The 27910-nt window shown below is 35.1% G+C and overlaps 2 protein-coding genes across 2 annotated transcripts; one reads left to right on the plus strand and one right to left on the minus strand.

Annotated features, from left to right (window-relative positions):
• Nucleotides 1-2129: 2129 nt before the first annotated feature.
• LOC127091174 (transcription factor TGAL1) lies at nucleotides 2130-3184 on the minus strand. The gene has a single exon (XM_051029731.1). It carries the CDS (start codon nucleotides 3178-3180, stop codon nucleotides 2557-2559), a length of 624 nt encoding a protein of 207 aa, XP_050885688.1. The 5' UTR covers nucleotides 3181-3184; the 3' UTR covers nucleotides 2130-2556.
• A 14782-nt stretch (nucleotides 3185-17966) lies between these two features.
• Nucleotides 17967-23013, plus strand: LOC127091175 (uncharacterized). The gene is made up of 5 exons (XM_051029732.1): nucleotides 17967-18908; nucleotides 19640-19692; nucleotides 20932-21098; nucleotides 21308-21459; nucleotides 22264-23013. The coding sequence occupies exons 1-5, from the start codon at nucleotides 18134-18136 to the stop codon at nucleotides 22632-22634; spliced, it is 1518 nt and encodes a 505-aa protein (XP_050885689.1). The 5' UTR covers nucleotides 17967-18133; the 3' UTR covers nucleotides 22635-23013.
• Nucleotides 23014-27910: the final 4897 nt, after the last annotated feature.

Consider the following 27910-nt stretch of genomic DNA (forward strand, 5'->3'; position numbering starts at 1 on the left):
TGGCGAGAGCTAAGATAAGCGAGGCATCCACCTCGAATCTTAATCTCAGGAGTGCATGGTATCCACCATGTTCCATTTCCATCTTTATTAAAAAAGTATCAAATAGGAATTAAATGTTTTGGATTTTATTATGAAAATGACTTGACATTAGATCAAGCATTGATGGACGTTTAAGAAATTTTTTGAATGAATGTTTGAGAGAAACAAAATGGATAAGTTTGGATGATGGCGAGAGCTAGGATAGGCGAGACATCCATCTCGAACCCTAGTCTCAGGAGTGCGTGGTATCCACCACGTTCCATTTCCATATTTATTGAAAAGGTCTTGAATATGAATTAATATTTTTGAGTTTTTATTATGAAAAATGGCTTGACGTTGGATCAAGCGTTTGATGAAAGTTTGAAAGAAATGGAATGGAATGGGAGGGAGAAATGGATTGATTTGTTTATTGAGAAAATACTCGACGTTGGATCGAGTCTTATTTTTTATCTTTTGGAAATGGTTGATTTTATTCTTGTGTTAGTAGCTAACTAAACATTCAAACAAATAAAGAAATGAAAAGCAGTAAAATTATTACACATCGGGGGAGTGGGGTACATTTTGTCAAATGGGGATTCAAAGTACTGGAATAATTAAATCGGGTCCAAACAACAAATAATGCAATGTATGAGTGTAAGTGCAAGAGAACTGTCTCATTGTAAGAAGGCCCAAGAGTAAGCCATGTGAAGAAAATAAATAACACAACAAGTTATATTTACAAAACACTCAAAAATTAAATTGAAAGAAACAACATCGGGACGTGCACGGATAAAAATCGGGATGCGAGGATGCGAATCAAAGTCGCATAACGCAACGACGTGCAAGGCAGATGGAAATCGAAAAAGCAAACAAGAAATCTAGATAATGTGCTCAAAGCCGGTTTGTACATATTAACAACAATCGAAATGCCATATGTGATTAATCAAAACGCGGCGAAATACCATCAATGTATCGATAAAAATAATCATGGATAAACAACATGGGAATTGTTGAATCCATAAATTAAAATCGATGTTTAACAATTAAAATAAAATAAAAGGGGTAAACATTATGAGGGGATTAAAACAAAATGTGAAATAAAAATTAAAGTGTTGCAAAAATCAAATATGGCACACATGGGAATTGAACCCAAGACTAGGAGCTTACCAAACCATCCCTTTTACCAACTCCGTCGGATAGGCATCCTTGTCATATGGTCTCAAGCGCTAATACATAACATAAAAAAAATGCACCAAGCCTTTTAAATAAAATACAAAGTTGAAAACAGTAGCAGAACTTAAACGAATTCATCTTAACGCACAAAGATCCTTTTTCTTTCCATTTTGAACATCAAAAATTTAAAGCAAGACAAACAAACAAATGCAAGCTTCAAGGAAGCTAAAATGGAGAAATGAAAATAGAAACTCGAAAAGGAAACTAACCGGTTGCGGCGAGATTGACCGACGGATGCAGGTAAGGTTTCTTCTGAACCGGTCTTTGATCTTCTTGTTCGTTCTTCACCACCAAGAAAAACTATGGTTTTCTTTTCTCCTTGTCGTCGACCACTTTTTTTGTTGGTGAACAGTAGCGGCTCCTCTCTGAAATTAGGGTTCTTTGGCTGCTCCTTATATATCACTCATCTCATCTCTGTTGTGTTGCTGTGTTTCCTCAAAGTAGTGGAAAATGTCTGTACGGAAGACGTTTTGAATTTTGTCCATATTCAACTTGTGGTCCCCTTCTCAATTCTCTTCATTTCCAAAACTTCATTGCTGGTAAGAAACAATTCACCATTGTAACTCACTTGAATATGTGTTTTCTTTTTTTTTGGGAATTGGACTGATTTTTGTGTGTTTGTGTCGCAGTAGCTTCGATGTGGATTTGGTTTGATCTTTGCAGGGCTACGGTTGTTTTGCTGCAATGACAGTCGTGTGATAGCACTTGCCGTTTGTGTTTCAAGACCACCATTCTGAGATCCAAACTGCCTTCGAACATCACAATATCTGGTAGCAATGGTAAACGGAATAGCATCAGGAGCTGCAAGGCAACAACACCACCCACCGGCATTGACGAAAATGCCGACAGCAGCAGCAACTCTGGCCTTCATAAATGCGGTCATGCTTTGAGACAACGCGTCTTCTGCTTGTTGGGAAGATTGTTGCAAGTTGGTAATACCCATCAACTACTGCTCTGTGAGAGGTCCCAATTGACTTACCAGAAGCTTGAGAAGTTCGGACGAACGAAAACCACCAAGCCATAAAAAACACCTCTCAGCAGGTGTTTTCCAGACAACAAATGGAAAACATCAACCTTAGCTGCAACACCTTTTAGTCTAAAAATCTCATCATAATGTGCCAATATACCATCAACAATCATGCGAAGTTCGGTATCACTTGCATGAGAATTTACAGCTGCTCTTAGCTCATTGATTTGTCGATTATGTTCTTCTAGCCACCTTGCATATTCTGCATCAAATTGCATTGCCCCATTTCCGCTTAGCGAATGTGTTTGTTCACCCGAGCTTGATATGAAGACTCCCTGTTATCTGGCTCGTTGAATCTCTTGCTCTAGTTGAGTCAGCTTCAAACGACTACTTTCCAACTGTTGGACATAGGCTTTCTTTCTCAATCGGTTTTTTCTTGCTGCCTCACGATTTTGAGTGAGCCTGCAGAGAGTCTTTTGATCTGACTTATCCTTTGATCTGTCACTGGAGTCGGAACCCACAACAGCAAGGGATTGATTTGTATCAAACCGTTGATTCTTGTCATCGGTGTCAACATCAGTAGAAATATCAGTCCTATGACTGGCATCGGCCATGGCAAACTCTTCCTGGTTTTCTATATGAACACTTAATATCGTACTGCTGCTAGGATTTGATGATTGAAGCTTTGTTAATTGCAACCTAGGTGGCTCCGTTTGATTCTCCAAGGGGCTTTTATCAAGTGAAGTTGGAAACTTTCCAAGAGTACTGAAGTGAACAGGGCCAGGAGAAATTGTTTTGCCACTTACTTTTAGTGAGTTAAAAACCGAGTTTGAATTTCCACTCAGAGCAACGACATCCTCTAGGCGATACGGCTGACCAAATGCTCCGAAGTCAGAAACATGAAAACCATCAATTGTGTTCCCTTCTGTATAGCATGCATCGTCGGAATTGAAGCTCGACATCCATGTTTCTCACCTTGTTGCTTAGCCCATTTTGACATCACATAAGCAAAGGAGTTATTATGTCCCTCGGCTGGAACTGAAATTAGCAGATCAATAAATTGTCCAACATTAGGAACACTCACGTGAACCAATCTGGCAAAAACAACTAGCAAGGAGCTTCTCAGGGAAGCAATTTGAGCAGATTGCATACGTCTGACAAGAGCAGCAACCAGGTCACGTATATGTACAGCCATTTGTGATGGTAAATGCAATATGAGTTGAAGAATATAACTCCCAACAAAAAGAGACCCAAAGCTTTCCAAATTTGGGTCTAGTAGTCTTGAAGCTACATCAAGTAAGCTTCTCATAGTAGATCCAGAATCAGGTCTCCAGAAAAGATAAGCTTGAGCAAAATGATTTGTAAAAATTAGCCACCGGAGAGGCTCGTAACTCTGTTGAACAATATTCCACACATGATGGCTTTGCTCGATGTTTGGATAAGAGAACAGATGTTGTAGATTATAGAAATATAAGTGTTAACATGGATGTCAATAAGACAATAAAAGAAATACAAAGTGTTATCCTTGTTGATTCTGTTAAGGCCACCAACCTTATGCAAACCATACATGTCGTTAATCCTCCAACATCAGCTGAACCGTAAAGGCAAGGCATCCAAAAAAACCGAGCAAAATAATACATTGTAACTCTAACTGTCCAAACCTTCCATAATAGAACCAAAACTGCATCACACCACCAACTCATGAAAGTAATAAAGTACTTTAAAGCAGCCTGCAACATTGTTTGAACCTTTCAACCACACCCCCCAAACATCATGACAGTTGAGCCATTTAGGGGCCCTCATTAGCAGATTTGGGGTAGGATATATAGTATGATAAGCTTGCCTCTTCTTTGTGGTATGCATCTCTACTAAGCACCTGAGGTCATGCAGAATCAGAAGCAAGTAAAAAACAATGCATAACAATGCTAGCAATTCGATAATCGAACCTCACTCCAGCTCCATTCCCGTCTCTCACTTCATACCTATGAAAAACCCAATTGTTCCAACTTATAGGACAGAATGCAAACCCCTGCATAAATTAATGGTGGTCGTGTAAGTTTTGTAGAAAGTTGAGGTGATTTTGGAAGGCCTCGTTTTCAAAATGAACCACGGGCGAGGCAGATAATTCTAAGATAGAGCAAGCTTTCTGCAACTTTTTCAGCACGACTGACTCTCTGTTCAATTGTCGAGTATGCAAAGTAATAGATGGATATAATTCAATAAGGACTTTGATGTTGTCTACTGATAAGGATTGCTGGTGTTTTCTGTATAGATCAGTTGTAACCTGAAAAATAAGTAGCTGTATAGCAATATGATTCTTTGTTCTTGGGACAACATATGTGGCCGTTTGCAGATTGTCGTCATCATACTCGTCATTTATCAAATCATGGTCAGGAGAGTGTGAAAATTTAAGTACTTCAACATTACTCATGGTTCTCAAAACCTTTAGGAATCCAGGCATTGTTGATATAGTTGCATAATCTCTTTCCATTCTTCTTCTGAAAGCCTGTTACCAAGGTCACCGGTGAGACATACTAGTCCAGCAACTCTAGTACTAGTTGGACCCTGAACATGACTTCTAATGAACCCTGTCAGTACGGACACAACACCCGGTAGCTGAGACCTCACCATATCAAAGAAGGTGACAAATAAAACTATTAAACATTCTGCTGCTACCGGAGAAGTCTCAGAATCCCATGTGCCTCCTTCAGTATGCACAGATACTGAAGATGAACAATGACCCTCTGGTATGTCTCGTTTTCCACATACTGAGTTATATACAGGGAAAAAAATAGAACAGAAAATTCTATTCCAAAATGTGCGTGAGAATAAGATGGCCATGATCCTTCAAAATGTTAAAAAGAACCTCCAACAAACTCTTTTTGATCGCTGATCTTGGATCAGAAGTTAATTTTGACAACCCTGATAACAAGGGAATCCAAAAGTACACGTGATCATCGTTATCGGTAAGATCTTATACATCAGAAACACCATTTGATAATACAATTGATGAGCCATCAGCACTGCTCTTCTTATTGCATACAAGTCCTCTATCAGCAAGTCTGACTGCACAGAAACGAAGAAATGCAATTGCATTAAGGCTAACATCACTATTGAACCAACTATTTGTAAATGTCAAAAGGCACCCAACACAATCAGTGAAGGTCGTTGTTTCTGCGGTTGATGTCTATCTTGAGAGAACCATTCCATCAGGTTCTTTCTCTTCATCAAATTCCTCTCTGTGTTTTATATTGATATTGCATTTCAATTCCTGTTGAAAAACCTCTACTATAAGCATTGTACCACCAGTTACAGGAGAAGGAAGCTCAACTAGGACCTTTTCAAGATTGGCATCATAAATTGCAACCATGTCGTCCTCAATATCACCAGCCTTATAGAGAAGGTTTGAAGCATTCATAATAAGTGGAAGGTTCATCCCAAGCTTAGCCTTGATGATCTTTTCAACAACGTCCTTCAACTTTGAGCGGTTTGTGTTTATTTCAAGCAATACAGGACTCTTAGAGCAAACATAACATGATTTGTTTGATTCAAATGGCTCCACTGGCATAAGCAGCAGGTTTTGTTTTTCCTTCTGCTGCTAATTTCTGCTGCTAATTTCTGCTATTGCTCTAAGAGTAATTTTAGTAACATGGTTGGATTTCCGGCTATATTTTTTAATAACTCAGGTAGGGAAGTTGCAGCGCTGCCACTTTGGATCATCCAGTGTCCCAACTATGGAGGTGTCAATTGCATCTTGACTCTCAAGTCTTGAAGCTCGAGTCGTCATCAAAACAACAGTTTCAGCATCCACTCCTTTTGCAAAAACCTCAACAAGCTTTTTGTCAACCGTTAAGTTTCAGTCTTATCATTGCAAATCATATCCATGTCTGCCATCTCTTCCATGATGTCCCCGACTGAGGTACTTTCTTCTTTGTATGGAAGTAAAAGGACTTCCGAATTTTAAACTTGTATAGGAGCCTCGTCTTAATTCCACCTTCTAATATCTTGTCAAGCTCTCTTGACACAGTGGTTATCTGAATAATAGATTCTCGCTGGGCATGGAGCTCACTAGCACTAGTAAAACCCATAAGCACCAGCTTAGAAGCTGCTTCAATGATCTTGTTAACCTTGGCTTCACTGATACCTTTGATTTGCAACAGACTCGACAGTGCAAATACCCGTATCTTTAAGCTTCTTAACATCAATTATAACTATACCAGATGTCTGAAGTTGTTCGACGGGTAAAGGACCATGTTGAATCTCTTCGGTTTCTTGGTCCTGTTGTTATTGTTGTGATGTTTCTCAAGATGCTGCTGCTCCGTTTTTGACATAACAACGAGACCTTGGTGGAGAAGAAAATAGTGGAAAAATTGGGGAATTGAGTGAGGAGAGGGAGCTTTACAATTTCAGCATTTGAGTTTAATTCAGTTTGTTGAGCTATAAATAGTATAAATGAATCAACCATTTGTTGGAGTGTCAAAAACCCACTGAAGTTGTATTGCATTGTTGGTATAGCACTAAACACTAAGTTCCAAGTCATTGAGAAAAAGGCCATTTGTATCCATTATTATTGTAACATTCGGAAAACCGGAGAAAGCCCATGTATGATTGAGGTGCATACTATAATCAAATGACTGAGGACCTTGTTCATAAAATACAATTGCCCCTTTAATTTTAGGATTTGAACAATTCCTTACGTTATTGCAAGTACTATAAGCATCTGACCGGATGTGCGTTTCCAGCTCAAACTCATCTTGGTACACCATACTAACAAGCTTAAAAAAATCGGAAATTTGATCAACAACAAATCTATCATCATCCTTGTTTCACTGGTGTCTGGTGTAAAAACTAAATATTCTATCTTATCCAACAAGGACTCCAAAATTTATGGATAATTAGGGGATATGCCTTTCCCCACTTCTATAAACATATCCATTTGAATGTGCGATTGAGCTGGATGAATCTGTGTATCCACTCTTGTTCTCACGGTTGTTAATAGTAACAACACAATCGCAGGGAGTAAAATCTCAATAGCATCAATCTCATCATCCGCCCTTCCATCAATGATCTGAACCCATGATATCTATATGTCTTGACATGATTGTTTATGAGAATCTTCTCAATATTTCCTCTTTGATGGTCCACTACTAAGTTTTCCTTTAGCAAGCCACCATTCCAATCGTTAACATCCTTTACAGATGGGTGAATTTTATTGTCTTCGTTTTGAACAAATGCAAAAACATGTTGACTCTCTGAAATTGACAGGGCATTGCTAAAAATGCCGCATTATCAATTTTGTCCACCAGCACCAACTCACCTTCATTTGTAATTTTAGTGAAAAGAAACATTGGAATTGATTTTAATGTGAACAGTGGAGTTGATTTTTAATTAAAAGAGCAATGAAATTGGTTTTTAATTAAAAGAACATTGGAATTGATTTTTAATGTGAACCATTTTGGAAGCCTTGATGGTAGTATTACTGTCTGTCCAAACCAATCTTTATCGAGGTCTGGAATTTGTTTATACCGCAAACTTATCACCTGAGACCGATAATGATTCCCCAAAAGTTCCAAAGGGAAGCGCTATGCGATTAATAACTCTCCATTCTTAACATTCAATTCATACATGTAAAATGTTGAAGAGCCAACAAGGCAGCTACAAAAATCACTTCAAGAGGCTGAACAATATGGTTAAATTCAATGCTGGCAAGATCTTTTCTCCAGAGAATTTCACCGTCTATGCTAGAAATATCACGGAGGTGCCCTTTACCATAAACAAAAATCAAATCATCTTTTCCAGCTTTCAAATTTTTTGGAATGTTTAATATTAACTTTGATTCCTTTGATCCCTGAAGGTTAAAGAACCCTAATCGTTGTGCCAATGGCGATTCAGCCGCATGGAAGGATTTGAAGAGTGAGTGAGTGATTGGGAAAAGCTTTTCAGGGCCAAAATCGGGGTATGACACATCCAAACAAGAGTCAGAATCAGTTAACGTCTACACACTTCTAGGATATTATCGTAATTATTCCCTAAAAAGAAACCAACAAATTCGTATTTTCTACCATGAACTACGAAACTCTAATTTTCTTATTGCACTATGAGAATATGTATGCACGAGGGTTCGAATCCTTAGCGAGCATATTAATTAATAAACTTATTTTTTCCCTTTTATCAATAGCAAGTAACCTTTAGATAATAACACCCGTTCGCACAAATAACAATCAAAATGGTTCCCATTGAGTACAACGTATGTGAGGGGTGTTAATACATTCCCTTTGCATAACCGACTTCCTTACCCTATTTCTCTTCCCCTTGGGGTTTTATCGATATTTTCCATTTCCTTTGGAATAAATAAAGTTCGGTGGCGACTCTGTTGTAACTTCGAGCATGCGATGCATTCAGGTATTTTTCACAGCGCGACACTAACCACTAACCAATAACAGTCATCAAGTAACATCAATTCAACCAAAATAGTTGACCTTTTTCATTACATATATCACATTTCAAACACAGTCAAGCTAACTCAATTAATTGCATAACTATCATGCTATTGTAACAGTTCGGTTCCAACAATTAACCACAAACTAACAGTTAATTCATTAACAGTTTAACACACATTGATTAACATTTTCTCTAACAGATAGAAACATTAACTTAACAACTAATTGCTTTCAACCGATAGTTCAAACAAATTCACTAATATGCTAACTATTTCCTAACTTTCCCTAACAATTAACCTAGCTTATAATAGTTTGAATTAACTAATTTCTAAATTCAATTAATTTTTCTAACCACTTTTCAACAAAATCCTTTATAATCACTAACATTTAATGCACTAACTGTTTTCCTAAATTTCTAACATAACAACCCAAATTTTCATTTAGCTCATAACTGAACCAATTAGCTAATAGCGTAAACCACTAACCATAATCTCCTAACTTCCAATTGATTAAAGCTAGCAATTGACTAACTCAATTAACAATCACAATTCAAATATTTTCACTAATAGTTCCAACCAATAACAATAGCTAACTGTTTTTCAAAACCTCTAACTGTCAAATTCAAATGCAAACTGACAATGTTAACTCCCTTTAACTAACTTTGCTCATTGAATCAATTAACCTCCATCCATTTTAATAAATGACCTAAACCTCTAACTTCTATTGCTCTAGCTGGCCCTGTTTAGTTAGTCTTCATCCTTCTATATAAACGACATTCTCTTATACAATCATCTTCAACCACAATTCACTCATTCATTCTGAATTCATTTAACATTCTGCAAATTCTCCCCAGCCACTCTCACAATCTAATTTCACTCAAAGCTTAAAACTCCATTGTTGAGCAAAACTTCACCTTGAAGTTTTATACAATAAGAGCTCACCGCATTGTACTCTCTTCATTCAACCACAACGTCAACAATACTCAATCAGAACCTACAAACTAAGCATAAAATAAGAAGAAGGAAGCAAGATTGCAAGAATTGAAGAATAGAAGTATACCCGATTGCGTCCTTTGGTTTTCTCAACATCATCTTCTTCAACCTGCAACAACTTCCAGGCCACCTCAATGCCTTGTAGGTAGGATTTTCTTTTGCTACCTTATTTCGCTTCAACTAATTTACCAGTATGTAGAAGAGGTTAAGGGTAATCAAAGCCCCAAGGTCTCTGGATTTGATTCCCCTTCTATGTGATTTAATTTCTGTTTAGGTGTTTTAGGGTTCTTTGAGTTTTCGTGGATAATGGAGTTCTTCAGTAGGTTTTATGTGAAAAGAGTGTGGGAAATAGAGAAAGGACAAAAATGTGAGTCTATTAGTGGTGGTTGTGGCTGGTTCTAGGTTGCTTATCCGCCTCCTGCGCAATAGATTAATTTTCGATGAGGTACGATTACAAGAGAGGGATAGAGGGTTTATAGGTTAAAGCTGAAGTGAATGGAATCTAACTCCCTTCCACTCTTTTCCCCTACATGCATTGGGCTTCCATTCCAAGCCCAAAAGCTTCTGCTGCCTGCACCCTCCAATGTTATTGATTCACCTCTCCTCACTCTGAATTCAACAAGGATATAGAGCTTGAGCTTAATAACCATGGGCCTAACGCCCTTTGCTGGTCTAAACACCTTTTCCATCTTCATACCCCCGTGAAGAGTGAATACATCATTTATTTAATTATTGTTCATTCTTTTTCTTTTAATTTTTTTCATAGACATGAAAATACATAAAAAACACATATTAAAAACATTTAATTCTTCCATTAGATTTTAATTAGGCTAGGTTAATTGATTTTGATTATAGATTTAAAATTCTAAATTCAATTAGAATTAGTTAGAGATCAGGGTTAACATGATTAATTTCAATTGATCACACCTTTCAACTTTCTTCATGTCTCCACGTGCTTACTGAATAATTCTTAGCATGATCATCTTCTTGGTTAATTAGTTTATCAAAGTCATTTTGATAAATTAATTACATGTTGTGAGTTAGACTTTTGTGTGACTTTTTATGAACATTTGTGTGCTACTCTTAGGATTCATATTCATTCAAGTGATCATAAGTTCCTTAATCACTTGATTGAATTAGATTTTGAGACTTGCACTACACTTGATCCATCAAGTCAATCTCAAGTCAAATTCCATTCAAGACCCTGGAGATAAGAGAGCATCAAGAGCTGATCATGTTGGGCTTCATCCCTTAAAGCACACCTTGCCTCATCCTTTTAAAAAAACTCTTTTCAACTTCAAACACTTGTTAATTATGATGCGAATTATGCGCCACGAGCCTTAAGAAACGGAGAAGAAGGAGAGGGATTATTCCTACCCTTGTTAAATATATTTGAACACGGGACGTAGGCCCAAGTTATTCAAAGTATTAATCTCCGTTCCTTGACTTTAGTGCAATTCAAATCAAACAACTTCTCAACTTTCATCCCCATACTTACACTTCAATAATCCCCATCAACAATGCCTTTCTTTTTGGACCAAACACAATAATTTTTGGATACTCATATAGTCTTGAGGTTAATCTCCTTCCCTCGGTTAATCACCTCCTTCTTGGGTTAATCACCTTCTCATGGTTAAACACCCATTTATGAACCATATAACTCTCTTTGGGTTAATCACCTTCTCATGGTTAAAACCTCATTCATGCATGTTTCCTTGTTAGTCTAATGCTTAGGCAAACCCTTTCATGCATGTTTTCCTTGTTAGTATAATGCTTAGGCAAACCCCTTCATGCATGTTTGCCTTGTTAGTCACTGCTTAGGCAAACCCCTAATTCTCATGCATATTTTCCTTGTTAGTCTCATGCTTAGGAAGATCCTCTTTTATTTTTATGTTTGCCTTGTGAGATCCGTTCTTAGGCAAACCCATTTTCATGCATGTCTATCTTGTTAGCCCCATGCTTAGAAATACCATTGCATGCATGCCTTGTTAGATCCATGCTTAGGTAAACCCTCATCTCTTGCATGTTTACCTTGTTAGACCCAGTGCTCGGGTAAACCACCTCTTGCATGTTTACCTTGTGAAACACCCTTTTATTGTAGGTCTTGATCCCCCAGATCTAGGGAAAACCCTACAACTCCGCATTGGCTAATCACCATTTATTGGTTAAAAGCCATAGTCCTTGGTTCAGATATACACTCTATGGGTTCAAACAACACACTCTTGGTCTAAACAATACTTTCACCATACTAAACAACACCTTCACCATTTCACGAATCTTTTCTATTGCACAAACTTTTTTTCAGTTCAATTCAATCATAAACTTTTTTCAAACAACAACTTTCTTTTCATAAAAGAAATGTTATAATTCGTTTCTTAGCAGTCAGACTAACAACTTAAAGCACCCAAATGAGGACCAGAATCAACTAACATCGAAACACTTCTAGGATATGATTATAACACTGTTCCCTAAAAACAACCAACAAATACGTAGTTTTATGCCACGAACTACAAAGCTTTTATTTTCTCATTGCACCATAAAATACGTAGGCATGCGAGTTTGAATCCTTGGCGAGCACATTAAATGATAACCTTTATTTTCCCCTTTATTAAAATCAATCGTAGGTAACATTTAGATAATAACACCCATCCACACAAAGAACAATCAAAATGGTTCTCGTTGAGTACAACGGGTGTGAGGGGTGGTAATACCTTCCCCTTTACATAACCGACTTCCTTACCCTGTTTCTCTTTGTCGTGCCGCGAAAAATACCTGAGCGCATCACACGCTTGAAGATACAACAGAGTCGCCACTGGATTTTATTTATTCCCGAAGAAAAGGGAAAATATCGACAAAACCCAGGGGAAGAGAAACGGGTAAGGAAGTCGGTTATGCAAGGTGAATATATTAGCACCCCTCACATCTATTATACTCAACGAGAACCATTATGATTGTTCTTTGCTCATGAGTGTTATTATCTAAACATTACTTGCAATTGGTAAGGGGATAAATAATTTTATTAATTAGTGTGCTCACCAAGGATTCAAACCCTTGTGCATACATATTCCTATAGTGCAGTGAGAAAATCAGAGATTCGTAGTTCATGTTAGAAAATACGAATTTGTTGGTTGATTTTAGGGAATAGTTATAATTATATCCTAAATGTGTGTAGATGTTAGTTGACTCTGATCCTTGTTCGGATGCTCTAAGCTTATAATCTGACTTCTAAGGAACGAATTATAATATTTATTTTATGAAAAGAAATAAAATTGTTTTGAAAAGAGTTTGTGTGATAAAAGGAAAAAGACAGTTCCTTGCATTGAATTAAAAAGAAAGAGTTACTTAAATTGAAAAAGAGTTTGTGTAGTGAGAAAAGTTTTGTTTGACTGTTGTGAAAATATTGTTTGAACTAAGATTGTATGTTGTTTGAACCCATACAATGGTGTGTCTAAACCAAAGAGGGTGGCTTTTAACCAAAAGATGGTGACTAGCCAATGCAAAGTTGTAGGGTTTTGCCTAGATCCAAAGATCAAGAACTACTAGAAAAAGGGGTTGCCCAAGCACAAGGCTTATAGGGAATGAATAATTTGCCTAAGTATGAAGCTTACAAGGCATGAATGAGTTGCATAAGCATGGAGCTTACAAGGCATGAATGCGAGTTGTTTGAGTATGGAACTCACATGGAAATGCATAAGAGTTTCTAGAGCACAGGGCTCTACAGGGCAACACACGAGGTTTCAAGAGCATAGGGCTCTATAGGATAATGCGTGAAAAAGGTTTTAACCGTGAGAGCTGATTAACCTAAAGAGAAGAGTTTGGTTCAGAGATGAGTGTTTAACCATGAGGTGATTCATCCATGAAGTGCATGAATGTTAAAGATAATTGTGTTTGATCTAGAGAGAAAAATGTTGTGGATGCTTAATTACTGAAATATTTAGGTGGGGAAGACAATTTGAAAGTTATTTGATTTGAATTGCACTAAAGTTTATGAACCGAGGCACATACGTTGAGTATCTAAGGCCTACGTCCAGTACTTAAAAGATACTCATAACAAGGATAGGAATAATTCCTCTCATTCTTATCCATTGCTTAAGGTTGTGGCGCAAAATTCGCATCATAACTGACAAGTGTCTGAAGAAATAGAAAAGTCTTTTTTTTATGAGACAAAGCGTGCTTGAAGTAAGGTGCTTAAATTATGAAGCTCAATATTGGTCAAGGTCTTGATGTCCACAGTCTTCAAAGTCTTCAGGTAGAGTCTTGAGCTTGAGTGATCCAGTGCAGTGCAATTACAAAGGTCTAACCCAATCAAGTGATCAAAGGACTTATGATCAAGTGACTGGATAAGGGAAGAAAGCAAGTTATCAAGACAATTCTAAGACAAGTGCAATCAATTAATCAAGAATGAACTTGATCAACTAATCAAGAGACAAAGATCATGCTAAGGATATTTGAGCTCAAGGATTCATACAAAGAAGAAACATGGCATGAAGATAAGAAGTTAATCAAAATTAATACTAATTATAACATGCTAAGAAAATGGAGTTAAAGTGGCAATTAGTACTTAAACGTAAAATAAAAGATTAATCATAATAAAATCCTAATCCAAAGACTATTTTATTCTTAGTATTTTCAAGTATTTTGAAGAGTTCACATGTGTATTTTTTCATGAATTAAAAACAATTAAAAAAAGAAAAAGAAAAAGAAAATAATACTAGCTAATTAAGAAGGGGGTGCGCCTGGCCCAAGGGTGTGTGGCTTGGAAAACCCAGGCGCCGAGCTCAATAGAAGGCCCATAGTACATTTTTGCTTGTAGCCTGGTTCCGGAGGGTGTGTGTTAGGCAAAAAAGGGGTGCATGGATGCAATTTCACGAGCCTACTATAGTGAAGCCCCAAACCGAAATGCAAGGGGAGCCATCAGTTATATTCAATCTCACTTTCACGTTGCTTCACATCTCTCTCATAAATGCCTTCCTCGCCGGACCTCTACTCCGTTGCGCCAGAGGCGGCGAAGTTGATCATAAATGCTTCAAAATACCCTCAACATCTCCCTCTCAAACTCATCTCTCAAATCATAAATGGTAAGGAGAGATTGTTGATGAATGTAGTTGCAGAAAGAGTTCAAAGAGTGGAATTGAGAGAGTGATTTGTGTATTATGCATAAATGATTGATGTTTTTGATTGAGGGAGAATAAGTTATATATAGTGAGTGATGTAACATAATCAAACAGACTTTTAGGGCAGTTAGTTGAGAGTTTGGGCACTATTAAAGTTAATCAGACTTGTGAAGGAATTAATTTAGAAGCTAACTCTGTTAGTGCTCTGTTATAAGTTATTAGAATGAATTAGTCAGTTATGCAGTTAGTGGTGATTGTGAGGTCTGTTAGAATTAGATAAAGAAATTGATTAGTAGGAAGTTATGTGAATTATTGTTAATAAAAAAGTTTGCATGATGTTGAACTGTTACCTGATGTTAGTTAATTAGGTTATGATAGTTAGAATTCAAATGTTAATGAATTTAAAAGAAAAAAGTTAGTGAATCCATTTAGTTAGTAAGTGTTACTAATTTTCAGTTTGATAAAACAATTAGTGTAGGTTGAATTAAAATAATGAATATGGTGGTAGGCTGTGTATGCTAACCGTTAAAAAGAAGATTGAGCTAATTATTGTTAATATGTTATGTTATGTTTTTAAATGGAATCAAATTGGTTGCATGTTGAACTCATTATGAAATATGCATAGAACTTGTTGAATTGTCTTTTTAAAATGTGCATGGAACTTGTTGAAAGGGCTTATAAGTTAATAGTTATGAATATAGGTTGATATTTGTTTATGCTTGACTTTGAATTGAACTAGTGTGACATCAAGTTTTTTTATTGATCCTAGTTGTTATATGATGCAATATGTGGAAAAATTGGAAAACACTTTATGAAAGTTAGTTGGTCGTGAAGAAAAGCAATGTTAGAACAATGATGTAAAGAGGTTAAATGTGATGACTTGTGTTATATATGTATGCATGTGTGAATGAATGTTAGTTGTATATGTATTTTAAGTTGATCGTGCGTATATGTATGATTTTGCAGGGCTGGTAGGTATTTGAACAAGACATGGTATTGATCAAAATGACATGTAACACAAGGTTCATGAAGAAGCTTGAAGACTTGGATGCACAAAGATGATATGGCTTGTAAATAAAGAAAAAATGGGGACTATGGTTTAGAATTAGGTAGTTTGACCAAAAAGATGCATTTTTGTATGAATTTGTTTTGGACTTCTTTTGTAATGAAAATGATGACTTTGAAATGAAAATGACCTTTGAAATGAAGTATGTATGTAACTTTTGTTTCAAGAATAAACTTCTTTCCCTCTAATTGTTTATTTATGAATTTGAATGATCTTGAATGTTGAAGTGATCTCTTGAATGAATCTTGAATCTTGACTCGAACTTTAGATACTCTTGACTAGAAATGCTATGTCATGAATCAAACAACAATCAATAATAATCACTAAGTAAAGCTTTATATGAAAATGATCACTTAAAGTTAAATTTAGAAATGACCTTCAAAATAAACTGTTCCATGATGCAATCCAATCATAATCAAAGATCATATAGAGGATTAGGGTTTCAAAGGGACTTGATCCATAAAGAATGAACCAACCACCATTGTTGTGCCAAAATATTCAAGACATAACATAATGATATTCACAAGCTTGATCCACATCTTTGTATCATAATTAGCAAAATCACTTAATCAATTAAGCTTATTTAAAAAATGCAATTGTAAATGAATGACATGAATGAATATGAGTGTGTAGACGAATGCAACAATAAGCCATATAAGAAGTGAAAAAGAAGTAGGAAATTTTTTGTGGTATGACACTCTTCCACTGGGTTTTATCGATATTTTTCCTTTCCTTTAGAATAAATAAAGTTCGGTGACGACTCTGTTGTATTTCGAGCGTGCGATGGGCTTAGGCATTTTTTGTAGCGGATCACAACAAAAGGAATATAAACACACATGAAACAACAACACAAACAATAAATAAAAAGACTTAACACCAAAACATATCTAAGAGCAGGCAACAATTAAAACAATATCATCTGGTGCAGACATCATATCCCTAACATCATTGTAATCTTTAACTGACACCAACATACACTGTATCTCATCATTGTCGTCCATATTAGAGATGTACGAAACAAGTATCTAAATACTTCTAACTCATTCGCTATCATTAATCTCTCAGTCTAACTAAACGATACGTTCCTCTCAAGTTGTTCGAAGCTCCAAATGTTCCAAAAACTCATCTGCACCGGAGGCTTGGTTCTCGAAAAAAAAACATGTCCATGTCTTTTACTACTCATGTAAGTGAAGAAAAATTTAAGAAGAAAATAAGAAGAGGTTTGAAAAAAATGATCGAAACACACATATCTATTTATACTAAATGATACATATTAAAATATAATATTTTACAAAAAAAATTGCAACATTTAGGCGCTAGACGAATTAGCGTCTCCCATGAACACCGATACATAACACCAATTGAATTGGTTTGACCTATATAAAATGCCAATTCAATTCACTTGAATTCTTTCAATTTGTCTAACACATACACCTATTCAATTGATTTGTACTATACGCTGCAATTTTTTTATTTGAAACATGGATATTCTGAAAAATAGTGTGTAAACATGGTTATTTGAACAATTTTATCGAAAACATAAGACATAATTAGTCACCAAGTCCCTTAATTTATTTTAAAGTTTCGCTTTACTCCTTTAACTAAAAAACATGACAAGTTAGTCCTTTAACTTCACTTATGTTATCCTATTTGATAATTTCGATCAATTTGTAACAAAAAAACATTAAGTTTGGTGACATGGCGTGACAACAGGACCATTGATATCAATTTGACTCAACATATCTAGTTAAAAATTGATTTATTATTTAAATGTAGAGGTTTTATTTTCGGGGAACCCCACAATTTAAATATTGTATCCATTTTGAACTACATATATTAATTCTGATTTGTACCAATGACCTTCCCGTCACGCCACGTCACCAAAATTTAATATTTAATTTTCTAAAAATTGATTTAAAAGATCAAATAAAATAATAGAAATGAAGTTAATAGACTAAATATATTAGTTAACGGACTAAAACGAAATATTCAATAGACTATTAAACAAAAACATAATTATTTTTAAAAAATATGGTTAGAAGATAAAAAGTGATATATGTGGTGTGCATTTAATAATTTCGTCCTCTTTAAATATTTTCTATAAAAGGAAGAAAAAAAAGCACCAAATTCAAAAAAGTTGGCCGTTATAAAAAGTGCATATTCCTTCCCTCTCGTTTCCTTGTACTTGCTCCATTCACAACCACTCCCAAAAACCTAGGGTTTCTCTCTCTCCTCTCTCTCTCACCGTACACTACTCAAATTTCCGGTGACTCTGCAACCGTTACAATTTCTCAGTTTCAGAAATGAACCAAAACCAGTTGAAACAACTTCCACCTCACTACCAACCAATGCTCAAAGAATCAATCAACCGTTTCCTAACTGAATACCGAAAAGGTGCTACCAATTTCACCGACTTCACTTCAATCTTTTCCCGCACGCTTCACACTACACCAAACCCTCCTATTCCACTCGTGTGGTTTTATACAGCTCTCGAATTTCACGCTTATAGGTTGGGAGTGGGAAAAGAATGTTCTAGAACTTCAATAGCTTCGGTGGACGCGGTTAAGGATTTGTTTCAGCTGCTGGTTTCGTGTTCTGATGGATGTGTGTCTATGAAGAGGATTGGTGTTCTCGCACCTTTGGTTTTTGAGCTTTGGCGTTTGGGGGTTTATGAGAAAGAAGTGAAGAGTGAAATTGAGGTTTTGGTGGAAGGGGTTGTTAGTTATTGTAGCATTTATTGTTTGAAGAGCGAGGTTGAGGTTCGAGGAGGTGACGGGGTAGTGGTTTTGGAAGAGGGTTTTGTGGATTTGATACCGGTTTGGATGATTGGTTGTGATGGTGAGTTTGGGGTTGGTGGTGGTTTGAAAGAGTTTTTCCCTTTTGTTAGTGATCAGATTCGAAAGGGAATTGAGATGGGTTGTGAGGTTGGTTATTTGGCCGGGGTTGTCATGTTTGAAGCTCTTTTGTTGAAAATGTGTTTGATTTTTGATGCGGGCATCACAAGAGGGGAGAAGGAGAAGAAGTTGCAGGCTTCCGCAGCTCAGATCATGACTGGGTTTCGTAATTTTTACTTTTTGGGTAAGAACTCTTTACTTTTCTTATTTTCGTTGATAATAATTACAAGCAAGGTTTTATATGGTAGTCGTAGTCTTTGATATTTCAGCAAATCACAGCCAACTATCTATAATGTTAGTCTCAATTGCAGTTACCTTGTTGCTTCTTACTGCAAATACAATATTCATCGAATAACACAATCAAAACCCTGATTACAACTACTTAGACGTTTTTCAAGCAGTTTCATTTATGTATATGATTGACTAAGGGTGTTTAGATAAATGCAACAAAAAAAAATTCATATAGACTCTGTCCATTATCAAACTATTATACATTCTCTTTCTTTTCCTTAGCAACCTTAATAACAATTCCGGTGTAATGAATAGCATTTTCTGTTTTTAGCAAATGTTTCAATCTAGTTAAGTACTTTCATTATGGAGTTTGGAGTAATGTAGGTTCTACAACATTTTAGGAAGCTGGATCTTGATGAAATTTATTTTTCATTGTTTATTTATATTTGTGTGGACTCAGGTTGGTTTTGATTTTAATGCATGAACCATCCATTCAGAGTTGTCTCCTGTCTTTTTGTATGGGTCAATCTGATCATACATAGTTGTAAATTTTCTTAGTTCAAATTTTACCTTGATTTTTTATTATTTGTCAGCTTGACATTGGTCGAAACCTTGTGCTTTTTGGGGTGACTTCATTACAGTTTTCGTGTATGTACTTCCTGACTGCTTATTGGTGCATACCAGATACCCTTTTCAGGATGATGTTGGAGCCAGTTTTACCAGTGATCTCCTTACTGGTCAGTACAATTATACCATCTCTTTTCTTTAGCATTACTTGATTATAATTTGGAAGGTATTGTAAACTTGTAGACAAAACACCTATTTTTTTTTCTTTCAGGAAACTATGTTTTGTTAAGACTAATTTCAAACAGAATGAATGAGTTAGATCAACCTGTTTTGTCCCTTTTTCCCACCCTTTTAGATAGAACAAAAAATATCACTTATCTACCAAACACTATATTAGGATGATTTTTGTTGGCACGTAAAATCTATTTTACAGAATAGAGTACAACAGGTGAGATATGTTGGCTCATTAGTCACATAATTCGTGGTTCACCAAAATTTATGCCTAATTTGCGAAGAATTAAGAAAAACCGGTTTGAGTAAGAGCATGGAAACCCCCCACAAAAACCAGTCATAAACTGTTTGAACAAAAATAAAGGGATCGAAGCTTATCAACACCTGTTGTTTTAAAGCAGCAGATTATTGGATCCCACGTTTGTGTTGTTCATAGTCATTGAATGTTATTTTATAGGTAATTCTCCTCTCGGTTGGTTTTGATACATCTGATGTGGGACTATTGAAATGTTAAACTACAGGGTGGTCCTAATGTTAAATGTGGGACTGTTCTTTTCTTATTATCCTATTATTACTATTATCATTATTATCATTACTATGTACTTTATTGTTTTTAAGCGGACTATAAAAAATCAATTATAGCATACCAGTTAAAATATTATAATGTACCATGAACCCTAACAACATATCAACTATGTACACCCCCAAGTACCTAATACTTCAAAAGTTGCGTACCGTGTACTCAAACCTGTACCACGTACCACAGCGAATTGGGAATCAGCCCCAGGTGACTATAGTTTGGTACTTGAGGTAAGACCAGAAGTTTAAATGTTGATTCTGTTTAGCGATGTTGGAATCTATGATTTAGATTTTGGAATTTTAAAACTTATCTGAATCTTTCCAGAGAAATTGTTCATTTCATCAATTATTCATGTATAGTTCCCATAAATTGTCTTTGGAAAGGGCTAGTACTTGGTTTAGCTGCATTGATTATTCATTGCCATAATCTTCTCAACAATGACTCCAATATTGAGCAACCTTCTTCCGTTGGTAATCTTAGCTCTTTAGTTTATGAAATGACCTATTTCATTTCTCTTCAAGAAGTGTATGATGCATTTTATTGCTCATTTCTAATTTTGTTATATTCAGCAATTTACTGGTTGTTTTTTGCTCTATAGGGTTCTGAAAATGAAGTTCTTTTAAAAGAAGTCCTGTACAATTCTGTCGTGATGATGGATTATTCATTCATAAATCGTCAACCCGGAGTTTCGCTGTATGCCAACGGCCTGAAAGATTTTGCAATTAATTGGTTGTTTGTTGCTGAGTTAGCTATACAGTCTGCTAGGTATGAGAAAACTCTATTGTAGCTATAGTCTGCTAGGTATGAGAAAACTCTATTGTAGCTATACAGTCTGCTACATATCAGAAAACTCTATTGTAGCTATAAAGTCTGCTAGGTATGAGCAAACTCTATTGTAGCTGTGAAGGATGAGTTATGAACGGGTTTCTTGAATGTCTCAGCTAATAAGTCTCATAATCTGCTTGGTCACACAGGGAAAATGGTGATCATGGGAAAACTACTTCTTATATCCTTGCCTTCTGTAGATCCTGCATTCCCATTCAATTGATCAACTGGGTTATTAGTCAAAGTGGAATAGACAGAAAGATCGGCAGACCAAGTGTTTCCACTCCCATAGATCTTATAAGTGAGTTCCTCCAATTACCCCTCCCCTTTAATTTTTTGTTATATTTTTACTTCTCTTTGATCGGGACGGGGCATTTATATTTTCAAAAAGTTCAGCAAGCTGTATAGTTTTTTTTAAGAGATAGTGCAAAATGCATCAATGTTCAAAAGCAGTGATCACAACTAGGTTGGCACCAAAGGCAGAACCATTCACTTGCAGTACCCCCGAAAATTTATTAAAAAAGGAAGAAAGAAAATACAGAAAAAACTTGAAGGGACCAAATTGGTAAAAAAAAAGTCTCATTAGTACAAATTGGTAAAAATTCCCAAATAACCTATCATCACAAACATTTCCTTCCTTAAGCATATGAGAAACTCTAAAGCTCGTAAGCTTGGTAAGATAGACAAAAATTTTCTATTGATTGAGAAATTTTGGAGGAACAATAGCTAAGTTAGAAAATGCTTGAAACTCAAGCTGAGAATCACATTCAAGCCAAAGGTTGAACCACCTATTCTTGAAAGCTATCTCAATAGAATGCTGTATAGTTGAATGTGTCTGCACACAATTTCAAGTGGTATTAGTGTTTTAGTGAATAGATTCCGACTATGGTTAAGTGAGAAGAGCTGCCCATTTTGCGTAGTCTCTTTCCTTTTAGTTGAATGTGCCTGCACCCAATTTGAAGTGGTATCAATGTTGTTTGGTGAATGGATTTTCCCTATGGTTAACTGAAAAGAGCTGACCATTTTCCGTAGTCTCTTTCCTTTTGTCTGGCAGTTTTGTTTTGTTTTGTTTAGCTAATGATTAGTGATTTCATTTGATATTCAGAATGGCTTCTAGTTGTTGAGGAACAAGGATCGGCGATATTTGGTTGTGGAATTGCTAAGCATCGTGCAAAGGCTTTCCTATTCACTTCAAGAGCCGAGCGTATACATCCAGTGGTCAAACATCCCTTTTTAAATTTGATACATGGAGGGTCAGTGATAGATAGAGTTGGTGGTGGTGATGTAGAGATGCATGATACTGTGGACGCCATGAGTTTGTCTGGGGATGATAAAATGAACACAACCACCATTGATGGAACTAGAAAACGCAAAGAAGGAATTGAGGATGATACAAAAGCACAGCTAAAGTATATGAGATGTCAGTTTCATGAGAATTCTGGGAAAGAAAACTCCTTTATATTCAGGCAACAATGATAGTTTGAGTATAAAGTGGGAGTGTGGCGAGGTATTTTGGTTTCTCAAAGCTTAGGACTTAATGACTCAATATTGTTGATGAAAACTTATGATAGGAGGCAGAGGTAGCAACTTTTTATGACTATCATTTTGGTTACTTCTGCTGCAAGTTAATATAGCAAACGTTAGCACAGTATCTTATGGCATAGGGTGCATATTTGGAAATTCATTCAACCTGGGTTTTCATTTTTATTTTAGTTGGCATAATGCCATATGACAGTTGACATGATGTACTTTGAAGCTTTATATTGCCAAACTGTGCTCATTAGGCACCTATCTTGTTTACGAAGCAAAATTTAGTATTATATGTAAGAAAAATATAATTACATGCAATTGCAAATTGTGTGATGGTTTAGTGGTAACTTTAGCATCAATAATGCCTATATGCGCTACCGTGTGGGCTAAAGTTTCGATCTTGAATAGCTAGCTTATTAAAGTGGCTTTTGCAAAACCTTTTAATGATTTTTTTGTTTGTTTTTGGTTTTGGTAAAAATGATTTTTCGGATTTAACCGTTTTAAAAACACATTCTGATTATAGAATAAGAACAATCCACATCATTATAAAATAGGATTTTAATATATTAAAAGTTGTAATTATAATGTTGAAATAATCTTTCTTAAATATAGAGAAGAATAAACTTAATAGACTTTGTTTAAGGTTTCTCTAACTAATATTACAAATAACTATTAATATTTAATATTTGTAAACTGTTGAATGAATATCGATAATTTCAAATTTGAAGATAAATTGGTTCAGTCACATTATATTGGTAAATGTAAATCTTTGTTAACACACATGGAAGCTAAATACTTAATACCCAGAAGAAATGTAGGTTATAATTATCAACTCACTATTTAATTTTTCTCTGATGAAATGTCGGTCAATCTCAATGTATTTGTCATGTCATGTTTAACATGATTATGTGCAATATTGATGGTTAATTTATTATCGATTTTTTTCATATGACCTTCACACAGTATCTTCAAATCTTCTGACATTTAATGTTGGTGTAAGCCCTAGAAGCCAATACTTTTGGTGCTTGTATCGAATTATTTATTAATAATAAAAGGTTTTTTCTTTATTATGTTTGTTTAATAAAGTCCCTATAATAGCTAGTCCGTTTAATGTATCAAGTATGACTTAATCATGAGATCACATTAAACATAAGGACACTAAAGTATCCGTAGTCGAGCTTTATTGTGAAGTGGGATAACATTAAAGCATTAAGACTATTATGTATATAGACTGATGATCACATCTCATGGATCATGGATAAGGAGTTATCAAGTCTTAAACATAGATATGAATATTAAGAGTAATATTTATACTAGATTGACCCGCTATGAGAATACTATATAGAATGTTATGCTAAGCGTCATAAGTTATTCTCATGGTGATAATGGTGTATACCACCCTTCGACCTGAAACCACTATGGACCCTAGATGTAGAGTCGAGTGCCTTGTTGCTGATCAAACGTTGTCCGTAACTGGATGACCATAAAGACAGTTGATGGGTACTCCACGAAGCATGCTAAGGGACATGAGTGACCTAGATGGAATTTGCTCATCCTGCGTAACAGGATAAATGTCTATGGGCCCAATATTGAACTGGACAAGGATGACACGGTCTATGCCTTGTGTTCAATATAGACATAAGGGCAAAAGGGTAATTGTACACATTAGTTTTATCACAAAAGGATTTGTCAGATCACATGACATTTTCGTGTCTTTGGTAGCAGTGATGTGTTGCTAGATACCGCTCACTATTTATTATGTTAAATACGTGATTTAATATAATTGTCAATGTCGCGAAAACCTATAGGGTCACACACAAAGGACGGATTGATGAGAGATAGAGTAACTAAGGAACACCGTAAGGTACGGTGCAGTTAAGTGAATTGTAGAACATCATAAGGTACGGTGTACTTAAGTAGAATACGAAATATGGTAAGGTACCACACGCTTAAGTGAATTTTGGCATATTATAAAATATGGGCCACATACACTTAAGTTGGTTTTTTTGCTTGAAGCCCACACAAGTGGTTCTATAAATAGAACCCTTGTGCAGAAGCATTAATTCCAGTTGCATTTTTTCGTTTCTCTCTCTCTCTCTCTCTCTCTCTCTCTCTCTCACACACACACACACACACACACACACACTCAAAGCCTTCATTCGTAGCAGCTAGCACTGAGATTGAAGGAATCCGTTCGTGTGGACTGAGTAGAGGCGTTGTCATCGTTCAACGTTCGTGATCGTTCCGTAGATCTGCATCAAAGGTTTCAAACGTCACAAGAGGTAACTATTCTATCACTGATCATTCTCATTCGTAAGGATCACTAAAGGAGAAATTTTAAATTCCGTTGCATTTTGGATCACCCTTCTCCTTCACTTAATTCATCCATAATATTTCATAAATTTCTTGTCTCTAGTTCTAAATTTTGCTTTAATATTTTATCGAGCAACTACACATTATTTTTCACTCCTATAATATCATAAAGCAGGTCTTCTATCTGTCATGAATTTGCATAATCAACATTAATGTAAACTTCAATAGTTAGACTTTCACCTCTTTAAAACAAGAGCCTTCTCCCTATAGTGACTTTAAGATATCGTAGAATACGTTCTATAACTTGCAAGTTTCTCTTCCTTAGATCATGCATAATTGACTAACCACATCGACTGCATATGCCAAATCAGGCCTAGTATGTGCCAAGTAAATAGACTTTTTCATTAACCTTTGATACTGAACTTGTAAACTTTGACATTTTTCTCCTTAAAGACTTACTTATCTTATGATTTTGCTCAGCAGGAGCATTTGCTAGTTTGGATTCAAGTTTTTCTGTTTTTGATAAAAGATCAAACACGTATTCCCTTTAAGAGATAAAAATGTATTGTTTTGAGTAGGTTACATCAATTTTCAAGAAAACTTAAGTTATCCAAGGTCTTTCATCTCAAACTTTACTAATAGTTTTTCTTTTAGTAGTTGTCTCTCAATTAAATCATCACATGTAACACTTGTTAGTTTGCCTCCAAGTTCTATCTTATCTTGCAAAAGATCAAGCACATATATTCTCAAAGAGATAAATGTGCTTGTTTTGAATAAACTACCTTCATTTCCAAGAAATCTTGAGTTATCCAAGATCATTCATCTAAAACTCTACTAATAATTTTTTTTCTTAAGTAGTCGTCTCTCAATCAAACTATTAACATAAAAAATAAGTACAATTAGTTTTACTTATGAATGTTTGAAGAACAAAGTGTGGTCTCATTAACTTTTCTTATAACTCAACCGCACTATGGCCTTTGTGAATCTTTCATATCAGACCCAAGATAATTGATTTAATTCATATAAGGTCTCTTCATTAGACAAATCTTGTTGGTTCCACCAGTGAGGACAAAGGCAATTGAAATCTCTGTATACACCCCTTTATGTTTTTATGTCCGAAAGGATTTTTGATATCATATTGATACAATTCATAATCAGTGTGAGTAACAAAAAAAATATATTTGAATAATATTCATTTTTGTCACTAGAGCAAATATCTCCTCATATATTTCAGGACTATATTCTTTTACCACAAATCTGACCTTAAAACGGATGCCACGTGACTTGTATTTCATGATATATATATATATATATATATATATATATATATATATATATATATATATATATATATATATATATATATATATATATATATATATATATATATATATATATATATATATATATATATATATATATATATATATATATATATATATATATCCAATTGCATCCAAGTGATTTCTTACATCTTTATATCTTCACAATCTCCCAAGTCCCATATTTTTAAGTACTTGCATTTTCTCATCCATAACTTTTTATTTTTCAATTTCGCTTGAACGAATGATGAGATTCTCACGTAGTCAACAATTACAATAAAATTCTTGATACATTCTTGATACAGTAGAAAAAGGTGTTTAAAAGGGACAAATTTATAAATAATATATTTATATATGGAGGATCATGATAATTTCTGCTTCTCAAAGCAACAAATAAATCATATAAGTCAGTTCCACAAGTATGTAAATTATTTGGGTCAGTATCACAAGTATAAAAAAATATGTGAATCACTAGTAAAAAGTATTTTGTAGTACTTTGATTCATACGATTGACTCAACATAGGTAACAACTCAAGTTTAGAAGTGGGAACAATGATAGGTGCTCTATGGAGACTAAGGGTTAGAAACTCGGAGTCTGACTCCAGATCATTTATGTTCTCCCCATGATACCAAGCACAAGTGAAATATGACACGTTTTCATGAAAGGTGACATATTTGGAGACAAAAAAAAAATCTGACTAGAATGATGATAACACGTGTACCCTCTTTTATTAGGTGCATAACCTGAAAAAATACACTTTACTGCATGAGGATCCAACTTGTTGTGATATTGTTTATGAACACGACCAAAAACAAAACAACCAAACACACGAGACTCTAAATTTTGTAAGATGGGAGCAAGGAAAACATGAGAGCATAGATTCAACAAGATCAACGTTACATAAGGCTCAAGATGAGACTTGATTAATCATATATGCAACAGTAAGAACTACCTCTCTCTAATAAGAGTTGAGAACAAATATTTAAAATATGAGAGATTGAGCAACTTCATATAAATGAGATTTTTTATTTATTTATTTCTGCAACATCATTTGTTGATGGGTGTCGAAACATGTAAATTTATTTATAATTCCATTTTTAGTAGTGAAGTTGGAACATGCATAATTGATATATTTTTATACCATTTTTTAAAACAAAATTACCTTTCCCAAATTGTGTATGTATTATATTATAAAATTTTAGAAATAATTGTGGTACTTTTGATTTAGTATTTATTTGAATAAAATCATCAATAAATGAAACAAACCATTTTACCAAATATATTAGAGGTAGTGGTGTGTCCTCAAACATCAAAATGAATAATATAAAATGGTTCAACATTTTTGTGAAAATTAGAAGGAAAAAAAATATGATTGTGATTTTGCTTACTGACCAACATCACACGTAAAAGACTCAACAAAATGTGGTAAGAATAAAGAAAAAACATATAATTAATTATATAAAATGAAGGATGTCTAAGATGTTTGTGCTGAAGTCAAATTTGTGAAACATAAGAGAAAGACTCACAATAAAGACGGGAGAATAATACCTTTGAATCATATGACTTCTGAGAGAGGTATTATAACT

This window comes from Lathyrus oleraceus, chromosome 6 (genome assembly GCF_024323335.1).
Source record: "Lathyrus oleraceus cultivar Zhongwan6 chromosome 6, CAAS_Psat_ZW6_1.0, whole genome shotgun sequence".
Lineage (NCBI taxonomy): Eukaryota > Viridiplantae > Streptophyta > Magnoliopsida > Fabales > Fabaceae > Lathyrus > Lathyrus oleraceus.